Below are 23,064 nucleotides of genomic sequence, written 5' to 3'. Positions count from 1 at the left end.
TTTTTTTTTTTTTTAACTTTTTATTAAGATTATGATAGTTTACAACCTTGTGAAATTTCAGTTGTACATTATTGTTAGTCATGTTGTAGGTGCACCACTTTGGTTTTGGTAGTCTTGATGAGAAGAGTGACTTCATTGCAGTGGTTGGGTGGAAACCAAACTATCGCCTTGAGAAATTAATCAAAAGAGAGAAAAAGAAAAAACACATAGTCTACTTGCCTGTGAAAGGAAGGAACAAGGCTGTTGGTGGAGATTGGAAAAGGCTTAATGAAGGAAGGGATTTGAGTCTGTTTGCAGATGAAGGGAGAGGGCCGGAAAAACAGGAGGGTTGAAGATATGAAGGCGACGTGTATAATTGCTGAAACAGAGTCCTAGAAGGGACCAAAAACAAAGTAGGAGTCTTATATCTTAGACAGGCTACAGAGCATCTCTTATTTTGATTCAAAGGAAAAAAGAAAAAGCGGGTTGGGGAGGTAAATAAATTATTGATTTATTGGGCAGAAACTGAGGTTGTTGCAGTGAGAGGGCCCTTGATTTTTCTATGAAGTCAGCAATAAAGGCACCTGCAGAGAACACAACATGTCGATGAAGCAGAAATTATGGTCATGACTCTTTTATGTCCAGCTGGTGTACAGAGCTGCAGGCAGGAAGCAGAAGTCAGTCTTCACTTCCGTTCCTGATACTCCTGATCTGTTAAGAGCCAAGCGAGGGCAGAAGCTTCAAAGTCAGGTAAGATTCATAAATGAATGTTCCTAAGTCTGCTGCGGTACCATCACAGGGGGTGGTTATGTGTGCCTCACCCCTCCTGGTCGGCAGCAGCCTCTTACACTTGACTGTCCTTGATACGCCCTCTTGCCCATTAATTTCAAGAAGCAGTTTTCTTTTGGGCCATCATCACCATGGTTATGTTTGACACGAGCAGGTAATGTCATGCTTTCTAAGTTCTATACAATTTTTGTCGTTGGATGAATGGTGTGTGGACTCCAGGTAGTGATAACCATTGCTTGATTCATTCCATAGAACCTATCTATTCTCCACAGACAAATGAAACCACATTTTATGCATTCAGGCAAAAACGGAAAAAAAATACATTGAGGGCTGTATCAGAATCCTCGTTCTTCTGGTGGCATTCTTTATTGTATGGATTTAAATTGCACCATAGCCAACAGTAAGAATATTAGATAACTGGAGTGCTAATATGTGTTTCCAAATGAGAAACAAAGAGAGAAACAAAAGAACAGAAACACATATAACAAACAAACAAAAAAACAAGGCAACAGCAAATAGACACCACCTTCCCAATTAAGAAGGAAGGGGACTGAATCCTAAATAATAAATGTTTTACCCCTATAACATCTGATCCCTATTCTGTGATTATTTAGTATCTGTATGTCGAACTTGCCACCAAAGAGAGGCCCCATCATCACGCCGGAAACCAGACCACAGCCTTGAAGCACGCTAGAGACGTGAAGGACATGGTCAGCGAGGTAAGTTGGGAATTTGGCACCAAGGCACTGGGTTAAAGAAAAAAGATCCTTCGTTAAAACCTTCACCTGCTGCCTCTAATCAGAGAACTCATTTCTATAAGTTCTGCTCAGCAGCATCAAAACACAGAAGGCAAAGCTATTGTCTTAACAAGCATGACATATGGTGTCCCTAGGCTGAATCTGAGACATGGCTGTGAATTGGGAGGGATGAAAACACTTGAATTTAAGTTTGTCTCTCTTTTCTATCTTTATTTCTTAGACAAAGTACAAGATTCAATATGAAAAGATGAAGGACAGGTACACCCCGGTTCCAGATACGCCAATCCTCATCAGAGCCAAGAGGGCTTACTGGAATGCCAGTGATGTATGCATCCCTTCCTTCTTTCTTCTGTTGTGATAGGGACAATGAAACAGAAGATGTTACAGTCATATCTATAGTTCAAAGTCCTGGCCTACAACATGGGTCAAGAAAACAACAGGAACATTAAAAACAACAACAAAAACAGACAGAAGCAATAGCAGTCAGGCAAAGTAGCTAAGAATAATGCAGAGAGATGCTAAAAGGCTATCATTTTTCTCGTTGCACTTCTGGGCGAAAAAGTATGACCCTTTCTTAATAATTCTTTGGTAGCATTTCCTAGGGGTACTTGACAATTAATTGTTATTTAGCCATAAAATCATGGTTTTGGAGTCAGGTAAACATGATTTAAAATCCTGATGCTGTCATTTGCCTACTGTCTGACTCTATATAATTTACCTAATTTTTCTGAGACTGTTTTCTTATATGCGGAGTGATGATAAGAATTGCGATAATTAAATTAGACTAAACAAGATAAGGTATGTAGCATACTAGCACAGTGGTGGGCTCTTGGTTGACACTCAGAAAATGTTTGTTCCCTTTCTTCTCTTAATCGCCTAAATCATGCGAATGACACATTCGTTAGAATTAGGTGGGACAGACTTTCATTTCCCATACCACATGATGAAGGACAGGAGTGCCTTTTAATGGCAATGACATTATCTGTTAATAAAGATATGAAATTAATCAACCCGGGGTAGATGGCCAATCTTTACCAGTTTTGTGTCTCAGAACTCAACTGCAAATACATTACACCCGTTACTGGAAGCAGAATCTCTGGAAGACTAGACATGTTGGAACTTAAACCCAGCCAAAAGCTCAAGAAACCCTATAACCCCTCAACTTAGCAACATAGCTCTAGGATTTCAAGGCATCTTAAAGTAATTACAGTGCTCCCTAAACAGAAATGTGAAAGGGTACAGCAAATTGGAACAATATCTTGGTTCTGAAATTTTCATTTGGAGCTGAGAGGAGTCTGCTGATTGGAAAAAAGCAATGCCAATTTGCTGAAAGTATAAGCTGAGAAAATTATATACTACTCTCAAAATCTATCCCCTAGGATATTCTTAGTTTTCTTGTGACATCCCCATCTTTATCATTTCCAGGTTACCATTGAATATTAATTCAAACCAAGCTTATTCTGCATCACTGCTTTTTTGAGGGTGGCCACACAGTGAAATTGGCCCCTGGAGCTCAGTGTGCTCTATTGGACAACCCCATCCCTGGGACTTTCTCAGGACCAGCACTGATAACTCTAATCTTGAAATAGTCCAGTGTAACAAGGGTAGTATCTGGCATTAAGTTTGACTTGTCCACAGTGGCTGTCCCCACAAGTAGAGCTAAGCAATTTTATGAGATTATCAACCTGAAAAACAGAGTTACAAAGTCAAGGAAAAGACATCTTTGATTACATGTTAGCTCAGCTACCCAACAAGACAAGACTTGTTTGAGGTTGAAAACAGACTGTTCAGAGAAGTACCCATTTTATGTAGATGGGATGAATCTTCTGTGATATTCTTAGGTTAAAGTCAGAGCTGTTGTCTCTTGAAATACCATAAAGATTATAATGAAATAAAATTTTAAGACTGCTTCATGGAGAAGGCATTTTAATACTGGGGGTTAGAAATTAGAACTTTCTCCCCTTTCCATGTACATTAGTATGTCTTGGGCTCAAAAAGGTTATGTTTGGTTTTTTCCTCCTCCCAAATGAGCCTTTTGTTTGTTCCTTTTACATTGAAATAAACTTTTACTAAGTAGTTTTAGATTTATAGAAAAGTTGCAATGATAGTGGGGAGAGTTCCCAAGTAGCCTACACAGTTTTCTCTGCTGTTAACACCTTACATTCCCACCGTACATTTGTCACAACCAATGAACCAAAATTGATACATTATTAGTAGACTCCATACTTTATTCAGATTTCATTAGTTTTCTCCAAATGTCTTTTTTCTCTTCCAGGATGAGAAGTGAGCTTTTTAATCTCTCCTAAATATATTCATGGGAAAACCTAAGAAAGAAGACTCAAGAGAGCTCGGGTTTAAAACAGCTGACTGTTTAGCTTGGTAGTTTTTCATAATGCATGTGCTTTCTCTCTTTCCAGCTACGCTACAAAGAAACGTTTCAAAAGACCAAAGGGAAATACCACACTGTGAAGGATGCTCTGGACATTGTTTACCATCGCAAAGTCACAGACGACATCAGTAAAGTATGTCCCTACATGTTTCTACTTGTAATTGGCTCAGTACCCCACTATCATTTTTTTAAAATACCCTCCCTTTCCTAAAACTCTCTGGAGACAAGTAGACTTTTCTGCATTAACTTTCAGCAAGACTTTATAGCTGTCTGTGTGTTTTCACCGCAGGTGAAATACAAGAAGAACTACATGAGCCAGCTGGGAATCTGGAGGTCCATAGCTGATCGCCCAGAGCATTTCCACCACCGGGCAGTCACTGATGCCATCAGTGATGTGAGTCTTGAAGTCTCCTATTTTTACATATAAATTCATGTGCCCATATGATTTGTGAAATCAAACACTGCATAAAAACTGATTAAACACTTGACTAAATTTTAGTTCTTGTGTATGGATGTTTAAGTTATAAAGCTCATCGCTAAATGAGTGAACTTCAAATTGGGAGGGGGAAAATATATTCAAATTTATAAACTTAATTTCTCTTCTAAATGTATTATATCATGTTATGTGACTGGAAATGATAGACTTCTTCTAAGCAATAACCTGTTTTTGATCAATTGAAGAGCCAACTTCATGAAGCAATTGAGAAACATAATGCTCACTTAGAAAGAAATTTCAGCTCTCTATATGAAAATACAGCTGTCGAGCTAATGATTTATGCTTTAGGCAAGTGTGCCTGTTAAATTTGAATTGCATTAATTAGTATTAAAAATGAAAATTTCTATATACAATACAACAATATACCATAAAGTGAGCAGAAATCAGTATTACTGGAAACTTCTCTCAAATAATTGTTTTAATACTTTTTTATTCCATATACCTCAGTAGTCAGAGCTTCTATTTGTTCCACTTAGAGCTATCCTAACCTACTGCTATTTAGAAATAGGTTCTTAAAAATCTTTGATGATATTTTTCTCCCAGATAAAATATAAATCAGATCTGACCTGGCTTAAAGGCATCGGTTGCTATGCCTACGATACTCCAGACTTCACTCTGGCTGAAAAGAACAAGACTCTCTACAGCAAGGTATATCTACTCAAGGATGGTGACCACATCCATTCAACATATTCCAGTGTCCACAGAGGAAACAGCTTTTCATATTTCCATCCATCCCCATCTAGCTTCTAGACCCTATAGTTGGAGTACATACTCAGTTGTTCATTCCACTTAGGAATTGTTTTAGTACTGACTTTATTGACTGTAGTCATCATTTGTTTATATCATTTATTTGAATTGGATAAATGGTTATCTCAGTACAACTTCTCGTGGCTCTTCCAGAATGTCCTCCCTATTAATATGTCTCTAGGTGGTTTACCCTGTTAGAGTTGACATGGTAGCAAATATAAAGGGAGATTATTTTAATCCACAAACTTGATGTGTGACTTGAGCCAAATAACTTTGTTTTTATGGCTTTGTTTTCCTATTTACAAAATAAGGTAGTTGTATTAGCTTCCTTTGAGTTCTAAAATAGGAGTCAACAAACTTCTGAAAAGCGCCTGATAGTAAATATTTTAGTCTTTGTGGGCCATGTTCATTCTGTCACATATTCTTTGTTACAATCCCCTAAAACTGTAAAAAACAAAAAAAAAACATTCTTAGATCATGAGCCCTTTAAAAACAGGTGGTGGTCTAGAGATTAACCCACCCCTGCTCTAAAATATTAAGATTATCTGCTTAATTACTGGAAAATTATTTCAAATTGGTGGACTAAAAACTGCCTTCAAGTACACATGGAAATTCCTTCAAGGTGAAACAATAACCCTTTTACTATATAGAAGCAAAGAAGAAACTAATTTGGATTTTTGCCCAGTGTGGAAAATAGAACTGACATCCATCCAATGAAAGCATGTATTTTGGGGCTAGTTTTCAAGACATCCGGGTGGGTATACACTTCATTGCTTTGGGAGACAGAGTATGCATTTGTAATTACTTGTTAGCTCTATAAAGGAATTGTCACAACAGTATGGTAAGATAAATGGCATGTCTCAGTCTTAAGATGATCATAGCCTGCTATCAAGTAACCACATTCTGTTTTCTCTAGTATAAGTATAAAGAGGTATTTGAAAGGATAAAGTCAGATTTCAAGTATGTCGCGGATTGTCCAATCAATAGACATTTCAAGTATGCAACTCAGTTGATGAATGAGGTATGTATGACCTGATCCAATTAAGCCTGTTCAGTTCCTTCAGAAGTCTACAGAGTTCTTTGATTAAAACCCAATATATAAAATGATAGGAGCCATTCTAAGTGTTGATTTAAGATAAAGATTTGGAAAGACTCTTATAATGTCACCATCTCATGGGCTCTGCCAAAAGCAAGAATAAGAACAAGTGAAAGGGCTGTGTGGAGTGCTGTGAAGACCCCACAACCATCATTGCCTCTGGTTGCACTAGCACAGGGCAGCACAGCACTTTGGGTGACAAGAGCAAGGAGGTAAAGGATTTTGTTGACTATCAGCTAAACTCCCTGAAACATGATCCTGTGTAGAGTTGGGAGACCCAGAAGTTGAAGGTTAATCTAGTATCCTTTACCAAGGCACAGGGATGGCAGTGGTTGGAAGAGCCAGCCTTAGGGAGATAGTTGTAATTCATGCATTCAAATGTATTACCGTTGTGACTCATACAGTGGTGCAAAGAAGTATCCATTTGCAGCCAAAATATTCTTTTATATTCTACCCAGTCTTTCCTGGAACTGCCTTTGCATTAATTTAAGTTAAATTTAGCTTAAAATGACTGAAATAAGCAAGCTATGAATTAACTTATGTTTGGATGGTTTTATGTTTAATTTCCTATCTTTGGATTTTCTACAGATTTATAGAAATTCAAAGACAATGTTAGAAAATTGGTAAAAATTATCGTAAAACAAAACTGTAGCCAATGATATATTTATCTCAATATATGACTTTTTTATTGTTTTTAAATTTGACTTAGTTCATTTTCAGTAGATTTCCAGGCGGGATGACTCTGAAGAATTACTATGAGTAGCTTCCTTGGAAGACAGTCTTAATGTATTTTGTTTCTATTTTTCTAATTCATGAAGGATTTTCAGAACTCTTTTTTAATCAAATAAATTAGTTGGCATTAGAAGACTGTTAGAATTTGTCTATGAATATGCTTCTAGATTCTCACAGCCTTAGATAGTTAGCCTGTAGTCTATTGGTGCCTTATTTTAAATACAAGTTAAGATGTCATAAAACTTAACATTGCTGATGGCAGCATATGTAAAGATAGAAAATGTTCAGGCACAAGATACTCCAATTTTGATGTCATAATCAGATCTATTCCAAGCCCAGCCTTCTCCAGATGATCTTCCTTCGTTTCACTCTCTTTGCCTCCCGGTTTATTTTTACCCTCAATGCTTTGGGAGCCCACCTCTAGAAATGACGTATTTCTGGCTCTCTGGAGTGTTTGTCTTGGAACATTTCTGTGTAGCCTTGAAGTTGTACTCTTGCTATAATTTGATATGATGTTTGAGCAGAAAAAATACAGAGCTGATTATGAGCAGCGGAAAGATAAATACCACCTGGTAGTCGATGAGCCTAGACACCTCCTGGCTAAGATCACAGGCGACCAGATCAGTCAGGTACTGTGATGGGGCTGGCTGGACAGCCCAGACAGGACTGTGCTCCGGGTTTCTCATGAGATGTCGTCCCGTCTGCTGCAAGGATGTCATAGGTTCTGCCTATGATATTGAGATGTTCTGTTTCAAAGTATCTGTCTAGCCACCCAAAGAGCCCATGAGCTATTTGAGTGTGCCAGTCCATGCTCTGTGTCCTCACATGTGCTGTGGTGAAGATGAAAAGAAAAGCTGGGTCCTCCACCCTTTATTCTTCTGGACGGCCTGTTTGTAAACTGCAATGGTAAACTGCAAGTTGAGATGCAAAAGCAAAAACAAAGGAACAAATTAATGGATAGAAAGAAGATAAAACTCCTTACTATATTTTTCTATTCCAATGATGTCTTCTTTTCTATAACACAATTTTGGTGGGACTAGCCATATCATTCCCCATTCACAAGGACTATGGATGGTCAACTGCAAGTATGACAATCATTCTGCTTGGCCTTTTAATGTATTTGGTGTCTTCACCCACATGTGTATGTGAGTACATAAAGTGTGTGTGCCTACATCTCTTCACTCAGTGGTGATTGGGATATAGAGCCCTGTTCTCTTCTGTGTTCACAAGTCTCTTTTGTGCTTCACTGCTCTTTGCATGAACAGAGAAAATATAAGTCTAGTGCCAAGATGCTTCTGAAACAAGGATGTAATGAAATTCTGCGTCCAGATATGTTGACTGCCCTCTACAACACATACATGTGGAGCCAGGTAATGTCTGATGTGATGCAAAGAAGAGATTTAAAAGCCCTGGGGGCATTCACCTTTATGCTTTCCTTGACTGCCTTCCCCTGCCCCCTGCCCATGCTGGTGTCACATGATAAAGCTGCCTAAATATTCATGCCTTGTAAATGAACTCTGGATGTGGCCAAGTGTGAGACGATGCAGCAGCCATCATGGGTACATCATCTGACACCTTTGGAACTCTTAGTAAGATTAACTGAGACTTTTCAAACTTTATTTCCAAATTGATATGACATTAATTTATATTTTTCAGTATTTGCTCCAAAGAGATAGATTCCTTAGAGATTGAAGAGATTAAGTAGATTTAATAGCATTTAAAAGATCTAAATACTTAATGTTTTCACCTCATTTGTCCATTGTCCAATGATTACTACAATCATACCAGTTGGGAGAGATGAGGATTACAGTGCAGCTCTTTGAATATTGTACATCTTCATGGCCCCTCTTTAGTTTGATGCTGAATTTGCTAGATTATTTCCAGCGTATCTGTCCTTATACACACTTCTTAACAACGTTACTGATAAAATTGCCTTTCTACAAGGTCAACTGAAGCACACACCATCACCTTTCCATCACATAATGAAAGGTAAATTTGAAGCAGTGAAAAACAGTGATAATTGCTTAACTACCAGATACAATGTTAAAAAAATGCCATTGCTTCCAGACAGAAAAAGTTTTTAATCACTCTGTGTTATCACTTTACTTTGACATTAAATCAATACGTCAAATGAGGAGGATGGGGTCTCCCTACAAACATCCTGTTTGCCTGAACTTTTTCCTTTGTCCTGGTATGGTCATCAAATAGTTATGCATGAAATTTTGTTGTGCTCTCTGTATTTGTGCTGCTTGAAACAGCTTATGTGCATGAAAAAAAATCATGAATTGGAAATTACAAAAATGAATGTGTTTTTTAAAATGATAACCACTTTAGAGGCCGGCCCAGTGGCATAGTGGTTACGTTCCCATGCTCCACTTTGGCCGCCCGGGGTTCGCAGGTTTGGATCCCCGGCACAGACCTAGCACCACTTGTCAAACCACACTGTGGCGGTATCCCACATAAAATAGAGGAATATTGGCACAGATGTTAGCTGAGTGACAATCTTCTTCAAGCAAAAAGAGGAAGATTGGCAACAGATGTTAGCTCAGGGCCAATATTGCTCACACACACAGAAAAGATAAATGCTTTATACTGTATATGCTTACTTTTTATTTTACGTCTATTTCATCTTTGATATGGAAACATACCTTAAGAGATCGTACATATTTGATGCAGCATATTGTGAATGAATTATTACTTATCAGAGTCCAAAGAGCAGGGGTCTAGTCCTGACTCTGAGATTTCACCCTATTATGGGCCCTTACCCCAGTCTCTTAACTTCTCTGGGCCTTAATTTCCATGTGTATAAAATATACTGAAAAATATCATTTCTTCTTTTTCTTTTTATTTGCTCACTCCATTACACTATTGTTATCAACTACAGATTTATATTAAACATTTGCAATTAGGATTAAAAGAAAAAGCTACCATGACGTCATCGCCTACATCTGTGGCTTATATAATAACCCTATTTGCTGTGGGACTCTCTCAGGAGGTAAATTAGATTCCTTAAAGCCCTCTATCCTACTTCTTAGAGTTAACTCCTTCTTCTCTTCCACAATTTAGATCAGGTACAGGAAAAACTATGAAAAAACAAAGGACAAATTTACCTCAATTGTGGACACTCCAGAACATCTGCGTACTACAAAAGTCAACAAACAAATCAGTGATGTAAGTAGGAGAAACACTGAATGGATTCTCAAACTCAGGGGCTATTTGCAAATGTGGATGGGCATTTTAGATTGTCACAATGTCTGCAAGACTCTACTGTCATTTGGTGGGAGGGAGGCAGGGACGCTAATTGTCCTGTTGTGCTCAGGACCCTTCTTTAACTATAAAGAATTCTTCCAACCGTATGGGCAAATGCCCCCTTTGAGAGACCCTGGGGCCTTAGCAGAAATCGTGAAAGCATTTATTGAGTTAATAGAATTCTCTTTCCTTTATATATACTAAAAAAAAAAAAACCTTTGCATTTATATTCTTACGTTGTAAATTGAGTAGTATAACATTTTTTCTTTCTGCTTTTTTATCTCCTTCAGATACTTTATAAGTTAGAATACAACAAGGCCAGACCCAGAGGCTACACCACAATCCATGACACCCCCATGTTACTACATGTCCGCAAGGTCAAAGATGAAGTCAGTGACGTAAGTACCGGAATGGCTTTGCAATCCCTCTCATCTTGGCCTCTTTCTAATGTGATGTAACAAACCCTGGTCTGGTTATCTATTCCTGTGTAGCAATCACCCTAAAACTTACTGACTTAAAACAACAATCATCTTTTTTTGCTCATGATTCTGTGAGCTGACTGGGCACAGCCAAATGGATCTTTTACTCCATGTTGGCAGCCAGCTGATGCCCAGGTGGGCTGGGACATCCAGGATGGCTCACTCACATGGCTGGCAGTTGATGAAAGAGAACTGTTGTCTGGACAGGAGCTCCTCCATGTGGCCTTTCCCCATGGTTTGGACATCTCACAGCACAGTAGCTGGGTGCCAAGAGGCAGGAGGTAGAAGCTTCCAGACCCGATAAGGGCTACGCCTAGAAATGACACAGTCACTTTTGCCATGTTTTCCTGGGCACAGTGCACACTCAGACTCAAGAGGTGAAGAGAGAAATGCCACCTCCGGATGAACAAATGGCAAAGCCACACTGCAGAGAAACAGGAAGGAGGAAGATATTGTTGAGGCCGTTTTGAAAAATGCAATGTACCATAAACTTTATTAATACTCTATAAGCTTTATCTTGACTAAGAGGAACAAGATAGCCATCATATTCTAATACTCTGAATTTGAAGAGAAATTGTATTCACCAATTTTCAGATATATAGCTAGATTCTATGGTTGAAAATTATTATCATTTTGGTTGTAAAAAAGAGATTAAATATTTTAAAGAACTCCGTGGCTCCAGAGGTATCAGAAAGAATAGAAAAGGCAACTGTGGAATAACTCATCCCTCGCCTGGAGCCTTGACTGTGGCTGGTGCTCAGGAATTCTTTGGTAGATGAATAAATGAGTTCACACTATTGACCCTGAGTAGCCATGAAAACCATTAAGTACATTCGGTGCATTGTTTATGAAGGCAGAAATGTATAAAAAATTTTAAAACTATGAAAAATGTTAAAAGAAGTTTTGGCATTCCAAACATGGACATCAGATATTCATAGTCATCTCTCAGGTAGATCCCTTATGCGGAACAGCCCATTCCCTCTCACTGTGGAAAAATGAAGAATTTCTGCATCCATTTCCCCAAACTTTCTACATATAACAATAACCTGAGATATTGATGAAAAATATGGATTTCCAAGCCTTTCCCCTAAAGATCCTAATTTACTAGGGTCTATGGTAAAGTGCAGAAAATTGTGATTTTTATGGTCAGGCAAGTTTAGTAAGCACTCCTGTGGCTTCTTGAAAATGGTTTTACTTCAGACTTAGCCACATTAAAACCTGGGATCCTTCCGCAACAATTAGTGAGAAGGCCCAGATGGGGTCCCAGGGCTCTGAAATTTGAGAGGAGCAAAAGTGGGTGAAATTAGAAATCCCAGGCCCAGGGTGGGGAAAGTGCCCGTTGGACCTGCAGACGCTGAGCCTGCTCTGTCCCTCTCCCTCCCATGCAAACCCACACAGCCCCAAACTTGCTAGGTGTGGCTCTAGTAATGATGATAGAGAGACAGCAGCCATCAGTTCGTTCATTCATCAAATACTTACTGGGTTTTTATGTGCCTGATGCTAGGATTGAGATGATGAATGATACACAACTGTGCCCTCAAGGGATTCAGCTTAATGGGAAGACTAGATAGATAAACAAATACTTACAACATGACGTGGTAATGGCCAGAACTGTGTGGGAATAAAAGGAGGGCAAGACTAATTCCATCTGGATGAGCCAGTGGGCGAAGTCTCTTCCATCAGCACTTTTGGAGATGTTCTGAACTTGGGATTTTCTGATTTGAGGAAGGGAAAACACATGGATGGCTGTCCAGCTGGCTCTTCCAGCACAAGCTCAGGGGATGTAAATCCTATGGTGATGCTGGTGAACGTGCTGAATGTGTCCTGGGGAGCTGGTTTTAAGATCTAAGACAGGAAAGTGCATGTCTGCGCAGCTGCACGGCTGCATCCCTTCCTTCACAGTAGATTTATTTTGTCTTAAGGAGCATTGTGTACCATAGTCAGCTTTTAATTTCTAGTTTTTTAAAATGCTTAGGAGGCTACCATACAAAATTAACCTGTGTTTCCTCCCACAGATAAAATACAAAGAAGTTTACCAAAGAAATAAGTCCAATTGCACCATTAAGCCAGACGCTTCTTATATCAAAGCAGCCAAGGATGCCTACAAAGTCAACACCAATGTAAGTTCCCGAAACTTCCCCAAGCCTAAGGGGCTGTATCAGCTTCTGTAGGACACATTCCCTCTTTCACATCTCTTCAAATGATTGAGCTCTAATGAGTCCAGATCAAGAGTTAGGCCCCGGGAGCATGAGTAATGCTGCAGAAATCTAAATTCCGCCTTTGCTCCTTACAGAGGGGAATAGGGAAGAGCAAGGTGGCCTAACCCTGTGCCGTGGGTCTTACACCCACTCAGCCTTCATGTTGGTGGCTAAGAAATAGGAGATTTAATTCTGAAATGAAGGTTGCATTTTGGAAAGTGCCTCAGCATCTTTCATTGCCTCCACCTTCTGTGTGCTCCTCCTGCCCTGAACTCCAGTGCTTGCTTCTTCTGAAAAAAGAGAACATTTTGGCCACTTGGTGCTGCCAGGAGTTGGCCTAGACCTTCCTCCTGCTCAGATTCTCTCTGAACTGACGGTTGCAGTAGGGCATCTTAAAGCCTCAACCACAGAAACATTTTGTGCATTTAGATGAGTATTGACTTTTTGAAAATATATAAATGGTTAGTAATGAAACCATTATAACCCAACTGGTGCCCACTAGTGCCAGAGACAAGATCTATTTAAAAAGGGCCAACAAACTGAAATTTCTTTAGGGCTAGGAGGTAGCTTACAGGTGTCCTGAGCATGCACTGAGGGATGGGTAGCAGGATAGATGTGAGATAAAGCAAAGGCAGTAAAATGCACATTGCAGAATCCAGGCGGTAGGTGTATAGGTATTCTCTGTAAGATTCTTGCAACTCTTTTGTGTGTTTGAATAAAATGGGAAAAAAAATCATCAAACAGAATATATAAAAGCATATGCATTTTATTGGGTGCAAATTATACCTTGACAAAAAAAAGAGAGATAAAAAGAGTGAGGAAAGAAAGGCACCTGATAGTGAGGGCACTCCCCAAGGATACTCAGATTAAATTCTGTATGCTTCTGTGCCTCAGATTTGGCTCGAGGCAGCCAGTTGTTCAGCTTGGAGGAAAGTCTAGCAAGTGCACAAGCACTTCTGAAGCCAGACTGCCTGGGTTTGAATCCCAGCTCCACCAGTCACTAGCTGTCTCACCTTGGGCAGGTTATTTAAGCCCTCTAGGCAGTTCCTCAGCATCAGTTTCATGCAGTTGTTATGAAGGTTAAATGAGTTAATATTGATAAAGCACTTAGAAAAGTGCCTAGCAAGACATAAACAGTATAAGTGTTTAATAATTTTTTAAAAAATTAAATCTGACTTTAGTTAGAAATTAAAAGTACTTGGACTCTGAAGATGATTAAGCTACACTGACGGAGTTAGAGTTTGAAGAATCATTTGACCTGGAGCCTTTAAAAATTTTAGCCCCTATTTTGAGACCAAGGGGTCCCACTAGATGACCTCTTGAGTGGCTGACTAGCTGCATAAATTGTACAGAAATTTTAATTGGGTCTGTCTCTTGTGTAAGGAACCATGATTTGTTGTATGTTAAAATGCAAGAGGAGCCCCTCTGTGCCATGCATGTGATTATGAATTCAGACTACTGAACGATTTATTTTCATATTGTTCAAAACAGCTGGACTACAAGAAGCAGTACGAAGCCAACAAAGCCCACTGGAGGTGGATCCCTGACCGACCGGACTTCATCCAGGCTGCCAAGTCATCCCTGCAGCAAAGCGATGTGAGACAGGAGAGACAGACAGCCAGAACTCACGAACACCCGAGACATAGAGAATTAGTGCTTATGCATAACACCTACTGTTGTGGCTGTTAACCCTAGCTCATTTGAGACCCAAGGACAGGAGGGTTGTGAGGAGTAGAAGGCAAGCTCAGGAAGCAGACCTGGCCACAGAGCCTGGTTTCCCATGACTGGACCCAGCCAGACACATGGTTCAGAGTCCTGAGCAAGGCTGGGGTGGGGCTGGAGGCAAGTGGGCTGGGAGGCTTGGTCCTGGTCATGGGGCTGGAGAGGGGGAGCCCAGCCCACAATGAGGGGCCAGGAGGACCCTGCCCTGATTCTCGTACAAGTCCTCATAGTGCCCGTAAGAGGAGGACTGTCTATGGATTTAATCAAATACCAACTTCCTCCCGTGCCTGCCATCCTTTTCCATCTTCCTCTCCCTTTCTTGTATTACAGTTTGAATACAAGCTGGACCGAGAATTCCTCAGGGGTTGCAAGCTTTCTGTCACTGATGATAAAGACATGGTGCTGGCCCTGAGAAATTCTTTAATAGAAAGTGATGTAAGTATCCAGTCCCTTCCATGATGCCTAACCTCACTCAGGGACGTCTTCTTCCACACAGTCCCAGGGACACCCAGGGAAGAATAGAGAGGGGCTGCTTCTATAGGAGCTCACATGTGGGTCCTGAAATATGACCCTGCCCCCAGTGAACACCAGTGACATAGTAGAACAGGGCGGTAGCAGGGGCAAGCTATTAAATCCTGGTGACCGTTCTTGATTTCTACTGCACCACAAGGTAAATCACACTGCAGGCATTGGGTATCTGAAGAAGTCCCGGCTGGATTCTATAAGGAAACATTCATTTTTATGGGATTGTACTCTTGCTATGCTGCAGTTTCCTCATCTGGAAGGGAGGAATAGTAATGCTTCCCACGGTTTGGGGGAAGGGTCAAATGACATATTTGAAAGTGCTTTGAACTAAGGCTGTAAGTACAAAGATTCATCATGAGATCCATTCTGATCAATACTAAAGCCTCAACTTGCAAGAGATAAAGAAAATCTCTAGTGTGTATTTCACAAGATTTCCAAACGTCAAATCTTTTACTGAGTTTCATGTTCCTACTGCGTCAACGATGCTATTCTCCCAGCTCTATCTAGTGACTTGGGAGCTTAATAAAAATATGCAGGAAACCCAGAAGAGCTAAAGAAATGCCTTTTTCACCCCTGCAGCTGAAATACAAAGAGAAACATGTCAAAGAAAGAGGAAGCTGCCATGCTGTGCCTGATACTCCTCAGATCCTCCTGGCAAAGACTGTCAGCAATCTGGTGTCCGAGGTAACCCTCCAGGAACTCCTATGCTGTTTCCATCTTGGACTAATGTCCCAGGAAAACGTTTTAATAAGCTCTCTGTGGATTCCCTCAGAACAAGTACAAGGCATACGTGAAGAAGCGCTTGGCCCAGGGCTCATACACAACACTGCCAGAGACCCGGGACACTGTTCACGTCAAGGAAGTGACCAAGAATGTCAGTGATGTAAGTGACCAGCCCCATGACTCTGAGTGGTAGCAATGCCACTTTGCCTTAGAATCCAGTGACAGACTGTGGCTGCCTTTCTGCTTACACTTTCTTTTACGTTATTCACTATTACCATCAATACCTGTAGTGAATTTTGAATTCTGGTTTAAAAGATGACTCAATATTTATTGGCTTTCTAATTGTAGCAACTATGGCAGCTGTGGGTTTTGGCCCAGGACATGTTATCTGCAATATAAGATGTTACTAACCTAGTGTTAATAAGGGGAGGAGGCATTGCTGATAAAGAGTAGCCTCTCCTCTCATTAAACTGCTAAATGATTTCAGAGAAGGAAAATCACCTCTGTTTCCTCGCAATCTCTGCCCACTGTATCCTTATCAATAGTGCTTTAATAATCATGGTATTATATTTTATGAGCCCTATGTAGTTCCATATAGTTTTAAAAAGTCGAAATGGTGAATGAAAGGGTTTAATTTGCTTTTAGTCAGTTCTCCAAAGATTGCTGTATGGTTTAAGTGTTGGGTTCCAGAACAGAAATACCAGGGAAGAGCTAGAATATGGATCAGAGGTCCAAGTTCCAGACTGATGCCAAAATGGGGAGCCACGGATTTTCCTGGAGATCTTCTCACAGCTCTTCAAGTAAATCAATTGTACTCCCAGCCTCCTCTGCTCACACAAGTGATTCTGGCTCTTTTTAGACAAATTACAAAAAGAAGTTTGTCAAGGAGAGAGGGAAATCCAACTACTCCATCATGCTGGAGCCCCCAGATGTGAAACATGCCATGGAAGTGGCCAAGAAGCAGAGTGACGTAAGTTTCCCCTCTCCACGTTCTCAGGGGCCCAGCTGAGCCAGTGGGTTCCAAATTGGTGTATGCCAAGCTGGTTCCAGTGAGAGGGTCACCCTAATTTCTTATCTGGTAGTTTAAAAAATATGGTAGTAGAATTGGTTGGGTTTTAATAGAAAGGTTCCTTGTTCTTAATGAGGACTTTTGGAAAGATAGAATTCTCTTGAGTGAGTAAAGACTTTTTTTCCTCCAAATATAGGTCGCTTACAGAAAGAGTGCCAAAGAAAACTTGCATTACACGACAGTGGCCGATCGGCCAGACATCAAGAAGGCCACACAGGCAGCCAAACAGGCCAGTGAGGTAAGGTTGTAGTTAAAATGCACCCAGTCCCCGCGGTCACTGCCAACAAGTGGTACAAGGCACCCACCGCCTAGAATGTATTGCCCATTTTGGTTTTCTTTGATTCAGGTGGAGTACAGAGCCAAGCACCGCAAGGAGGGCAGCCATGGGCTAAGCATGCTTGGGCGCCCAGACATTGAAATGGCCAAGAAGGCAGCCAAGCTGAGCAGCCAGGTAACACAGATGGGCAAGCATCAGCTCTAATGTGAAAAACCTTGCAGGAAGAAATGATTCCCAGAATGAAGGTGCAATTTTAGCAACCAAAGAGATATGGGTCTTTGATAGCACTGCAGAGTTTAGAAAAGTTATGTCATGAGAAGTGTGCTAAGGACCTTCTCTCTTGTTTCCCTCTAACATCTCTAGGCCTTCCTCATTCTCCACTTTTCCATTTATGGTGTGTGTCTAGGTGTTGGTGTGCTTTACTCTCTTCATGTAACAAAAACATCAGCTTGTGAGGTCCTATTGGAACCTCTCCCCAGGCACTGAGAGTTACATCCAAAGGGCCTGATTCATACTTGAGTCACCTGTGGGAACTTGATAACATGAAAAAGGCATGAAATTCTACCTTCTAGAACCCAACCAGATGCAGTCACCTTTATTCTTTCATTCAACATACATATATTGAACACCTGGGCTAAGAACTAGAGGTGAGATGTCCTAAGACTATATGCCCATGGATAAATAAGTCCAATTTGGGGTAAGTGTTTGATTAAGGTATGCACAGGGTGCTGAGGGGGAATGCCTCATTCTAGCGGATTTCCTATTATTGAGAAGATAGACTCAGAAATGTGTTGGCCAAAACTGGTTGCCACATTACCTAATTTCCCTTGTTATACCAATTATCTAGCATACCCCTGAGATATGAGAAGGTTTCACTTTAGTTTAGAGACTCAGGGTCACAACACCAGATCTTTCAGAGAGCAAGTTTTAGTCCTATAGGATTTGAGCTCAAGAATATCTTGTCTTCTCCAATTTAGAGATCCTACCTTCTTCTCCTTCATTGTCTGTTCTCTCAAGTATTTGTTCGAAGACATAGGTTTGGGATACGTTTGGTTGTTGTATGTGTGATTTTCAGCAATACCAAACATGAGATTCCAATCTTTTGGAAGACGTAAATTAGTAATAGCAAGTGACAAAACAAGTCAGAATTAGGATGAGATAAAAGGTTCAGATGACTGATGACAGATAAATATGATTTTTTAAAACTTTCTGAATTTAAAACTCCTATGCAGTATTTTTATTATAAATTAATGGCATTGTATAAGCATTTGAGACCAAGATGTGAAATCACCAACAAAAAACAGTGGAATCTCTAAGAGTAATAATGAAATGTAACAAGAGCTTTTTAATGTAAAAAAATTTGGTGTATTTTTAAATTTCCAAGGACAAAGCATTATCAAGTTAAAAACACAGAAATGACTTTGATGTTGAAATTTTGAAGGCTTTGCTGTGTTTGAAAATAGAGAGGCTCATATTTCTAAACCTAAGTGAATCCTTTGAGGTGGAAAATGAGACCCAACCAGATCCTTTTATGAGCTTGCCTTCCTGGGTTCATCTCCTGTGAAAGGTCTGCCTCAGGATTTACAGCTTCATGGTGCAGCCCCTGGTCCAAGGGGGCTTCACCTGTGTGTGCCCCTCCCCATTCTGACTGTGCTGTCTTGCTGCATGCTCTAGGTGGAATACCTCAAAGGCCAAAGGCGAGGGTAGGGGCATGGCGCCGCATCTTATGACACGCCTATGATGAGGCATCTTAAGAAAATTAATGCACTGCTCAGTGATGTAAGACTGACACCAGCAAGCCAATATCTCTGTCTTTCTCTTTTTCTCATCTACTTTCTTAGCCTTGATCAGGGGACTGACCAAGTTGCACTCTTTTCTGTTGATTTTGTGTTGGAACATGTAGAATGCTGTGGAAATTTGTCAGAGGATATACTTTTGCACACATCCATCTTTTCCTGCATGAAACTTTCCTTCTGGAACATGCCACTTGGAATAGGAAGATAGGATAGACTTGGAGATGGCCTCCCAGTGTACTTTAGGTTGCTGATACCCATCAAATTAAAAGGTGAAATGAAAACAAACTGAGAATCTCATCTCCAACCACGGGGAGGAAACCTCTGCTGATGACTGTTGTTGATGTTTAATACATTTAAGACTGGCATTTAATACAGTCTCTCGGATCAGGCATAGTATGAATCAACAGATTAAACTCCTTAAAATGTTTTCACTCACAGCTCTTTCATCTTACGTTTTACGATCTTAATAGCAAGAAATTGTTTAATTCTTGGACCTGTTCTTCAGTCTTTAGAAGCACCAATATATAGTTCAAGTCCCTGGAAAGCAGCTGAACAACTAGATGTTAGAGCTTTAAAATCAATTAAATTTTGAAAGAATAATTGATTCGAAAGCTCTTTCCTATACTGCATCCATAAAAGGCCAGCATCTGAGCCTGATGGGATTATAAACACTGGTGTTGCCACTTGCTGATACATGGCATTGCAATGGCTGCCTCTCAGGCTTCCATGGTCAACAAGAAAAAGAAGCCTTTACCATTCTGTAACACCCCATGTGTGTAGTTTTACTATACTTCCTGCCTAGTCCAACACTGTTCTAAGAATTCCTGGAGTCCTGAATCTGATGAGTGTCCTTATCATGCAAATGTAGTTGTTCTCAGGAAGATCCAGTCTAAAAGGAAGGCCAAATGTGCTGACCTCAGATTCAATGGATGCACTAGGCTGCATTTGCTTGGGGGGCCTTCTTGTGGAGAGGGGAGGCATAACTTTTCTTCAAATAAAAAGTTGGAAATTTAATTTTACTTGACATTAATAGAAGAAAAGAAAACTGAAATGAGACCAATGGAGTTGCTGCTCTTCAAACAAATATTTCTTCAGAAACCAATCATTTTCTAAAAGATACAAAGAGGGCTTTTGAGGCTGTCCTGATGGGGTGGTGGTTAAGCTCATGTGCTCCGCTTTGGCAGCCCTGGGTTCACAGGATCAGATCCCAGGTGCAGACCTATATACCACTCAAGCCACTCTGTGGTGGCATCCCACGTAGAAGAACTAAAAGGGCTTACAACTAAGATGCACATCTATGCACTGGGGCTTTGAGGAGGGAAAAAAAAAGAGGACTCTTAGCATACTTCTAAAGGAAGCAGATTTTATTCTCGTCTGAGATATGTCTTTGCATCTTTTCTTCCCCGTCTGACTCCACACATCTACTTTACTTTGTTTTTCTGTGTTTCACAGCTCTTGGGATCAGTCCTAGTCCTACGGGGGTTCTATATCCCTTAAGACAAATATCCTTTTGGTCCAGACACCAGCTCACCACCTCCTACTTTCCTTAGCAGGCTTTTCGTTTCTTCATTTTGAGAGCGAATTTCCTTTCAGAGAAGGGCCATTGGGCATTTATTTACATTTTGCTTTCCTATTATATGTGTTTCTGCTTCCTCCTTTGTGTGTCTGTCTCAGTGTGCCTGCATCACGCTGTGCTGTTCTGCGTGCTTATTTTTCCTCTGTGTTTCCACTGTAGATTTATTCAAAATAGATGAGTCTCAGCATCGTGAGTGCATTTTCTCTGATGTGGCAGATTTCATTGTTCTTAGCATTTGAGTGATCTCATTTTGTGTCTGTTCTGCCGGATATGTAAAGTTGTGGGGAAGCAAAGTACAGTGATGCAGCTTGAGGGTACTGATTTGAAATGTCTGCAGAGTGAAATATCTGGGTGACTGGATCCTGGTGTGCTAACTTTGAATGTGTGAGTCTTTCATCTTACCAATAACAGAAACTCTAGGTGTCCTGGAGAGGCAAATATTGCCATTTTAGCTAGGGAATATCTAGGAATAGCTCGTTTTTCACTCTTCCTAGAGTGAATAACCAGTGGCGTTCTACTTCTGGACTTCATCCTAGAACACTATTGACAAAGACATCAGTCTGTTTTTCAATAAGGAAATGTTTCTGTCACTTTTGGTTTATTCTCTTGAATTTTTCTATAAAGAAATCATCTTCTTTAGCTATTTTACCGAGGCATAATGACTGTCTCTTCCTTTCATTCAATCAGATCACATTTATCGAGCAACAATTAGTGCCGGCATTATGCTTATTTTTTAAATTGAAGTTATTTCATCCTTTGCATAGTCTTACTTTTATAGATCCTAAAAGTATATTTAATCTTATTTTTCTCATTGTTCTGTAACTATCTCACTTCTTGCTTTCTTCTAGTCTGAAATCATACTGAAGACATTAACACCCAAATTCTGTTCTTTTTTCACTTGGAAGTTATGCCATTATTTTTGCTGAGTTAAAAAAAATTAAAATGATATATCCTAAGTATTGTTTTAAAATAACAATAAATTCTCTGAATTTAACAGCTTCCTTACTTTTCGCTCTTCTTGATCATTTACAACCCCTCTCTGAACTCCTTGAAGTAGACCTAAAATGCTTTTGGTTTTGCAGTTAGATCGGGTAAAATGCTCTGAAGCCTTTTTCCACTTATTTTTGTTTTGCATGAAAAAGAAGTGATTATGTTTTATACCTCCAGTTAACACAAAAATGAGCAAGCAAATACGATGTCGCTTGACCTCATTCTTTATTGCTTGTTGTCCCAACATCATTATTAATAGTGCTTCCTTTTACTCATAAAAGTGTCCTAGTTTGCATATTATATCATATGATCTCTTCATGTATAACACATATTCTTTTGCATTTATATTTCCTCCATTCTTCAGTCTTCATATTAATTAGTGTTCAGGAATAATTTGGAGTTTTGCATTTGCCGTTAGGTTCAATACCGAGAAAATTTCAACAAAGAGAAGGGCAAGACGCCAAAATACAATCCAAAAGAAAGCCAGCTCTACAAAGTCATGAAAGATGCTAATAACCTCGCAAGTGAGGTATGTTTTCTTTAATTGTGGTAAAATATATAACATGAAATTTGCCATTTTAACTATTTTTCAGTATACAAATCAGTGGAATTAATTACATTCAAATCTTGTTCAACTACCACCATTATTTCCAAAATGTTTTCATCACCGTAACCAGAAACTGTGTAACTATTAAGCAATGACTCTCCATTCTCTTCTCCCTTGAGCCCCTGGTAACTTCTAATCTACATTCTATTCCTGTGAATTTGCCTACTAGAGATTTCATATAAGTGGAATTATACAATATTTGCCCCTTTTTGTCTGGCTTATTTCACTTAGCATAATGTTTTCAAGATTCTTCCATATTGTAGTATGTGTCAGAGCTTCATGCCTTCTTAGGGTAAATAATATTCCATCATATTGATATACCACATTTTGTTTATCCATTCGTCTGTCAATGGACATTTAAGTTGTTTCCACTTTTTGGCTACTGTGAATGAAGTAGGGTTCTTCATCAACGTCTCCAGCGTGTTTCAGGATGGGTTATCTTATTATGGTCTCCTATTTACATGATTTTCTTTTTCCCCTTAACATACAGGTTAAGTATAAGGCTGACCTGAAGAAACTTCACAAACCTGTGACTGACATGAAGGAATCTCTGATAATGCATCATGTCCTGAATACAAGCCAACTTGCCAGTTCTGTAAGCTCAACCATTTGCTTCAGAAACAGCCTGTTTCATTCATTCGCAATTAAATTCCCCCTCTGAGCTCACATGCATCTCCTTCTCTGCCACTGAGACACCAGATTTATTAGAAAGCTCTTCTTTTGTTTGAGTGCATTCTTTCAAATTACAGCATCAGTCTACGAATTCTCCACTAACTATAACGCCTCTCAGAATATAAAAATGCTGCTATTTTTAGAATATTTGAACTGTTTTTCCCCAATTAATCAGCTGCTTTTCTCCTTCTAAGG

General features: G+C 39.8%; 1 protein-coding gene across 18 annotated transcripts in view; it reads left to right on the top strand.

Moving 5' to 3' along the window:
- Positions 1–23,064, top strand: part of NEB (nebulin) — a 189,279-nt gene that overhangs the window by 138,069 nt on the left and 28,146 nt on the right. For 17 of the 18 annotated variants that reach the window (XM_046658470.1, XM_046658469.1, XM_046658466.1 and 14 more), the window contains exons 112-131: positions 625–729; positions 1,383–1,487; positions 1,747–1,851; positions 3,944–4,048; positions 4,205–4,309; positions 4,955–5,059; positions 6,075–6,179; positions 7,511–7,615; positions 10,053–10,157; positions 10,526–10,633; positions 12,730–12,834; positions 14,404–14,508; positions 14,965–15,069; positions 15,739–15,843; positions 15,932–16,042; positions 16,742–16,852; positions 17,088–17,189; positions 17,298–17,402; positions 22,009–22,119; positions 22,688–22,792. In XM_046658470.1, the coding sequence (XP_046514426.1) occupies positions 625–729; positions 1,383–1,487; positions 1,747–1,851; positions 3,944–4,048; positions 4,205–4,309; positions 4,955–5,059; positions 6,075–6,179; positions 7,511–7,615; positions 10,053–10,157; positions 10,526–10,633; positions 12,730–12,834; positions 14,404–14,508; positions 14,965–15,069; positions 15,739–15,843; positions 15,932–16,042; positions 16,742–16,852; positions 17,088–17,189; positions 17,298–17,402; positions 22,009–22,119; positions 22,688–22,792 (2,118 nt within the window). Of the gene's footprint in view, positions 1–624; positions 730–1,382; positions 1,488–1,746; positions 1,852–3,943; positions 4,049–4,204; positions 4,310–4,954; positions 5,060–6,074; positions 6,180–7,510; positions 7,616–8,251; positions 8,357–10,052; positions 10,158–10,525; positions 10,634–12,729; positions 12,835–14,403; positions 14,509–14,964; positions 15,070–15,738; positions 15,844–15,931; positions 16,043–16,741; positions 16,853–17,087; positions 17,190–17,297; positions 17,403–22,008; positions 22,120–22,687; positions 22,793–23,064 lie in introns of all 18 variants that reach the window. The other variant, XM_046658453.1, reaches the window with a different exon arrangement.

The sequence above is a fragment of the Equus quagga genome, chromosome 4, assembly GCF_021613505.1.
Source record: "Equus quagga isolate Etosha38 chromosome 4, UCLA_HA_Equagga_1.0, whole genome shotgun sequence".
Taxonomy (NCBI): domain Eukaryota; kingdom Metazoa; phylum Chordata; class Mammalia; order Perissodactyla; family Equidae; genus Equus; species Equus quagga.
The sequence above is the reverse complement of the archived record's forward strand: the minus strand, read 5'-3'. Positions and strand labels throughout refer to the sequence as shown.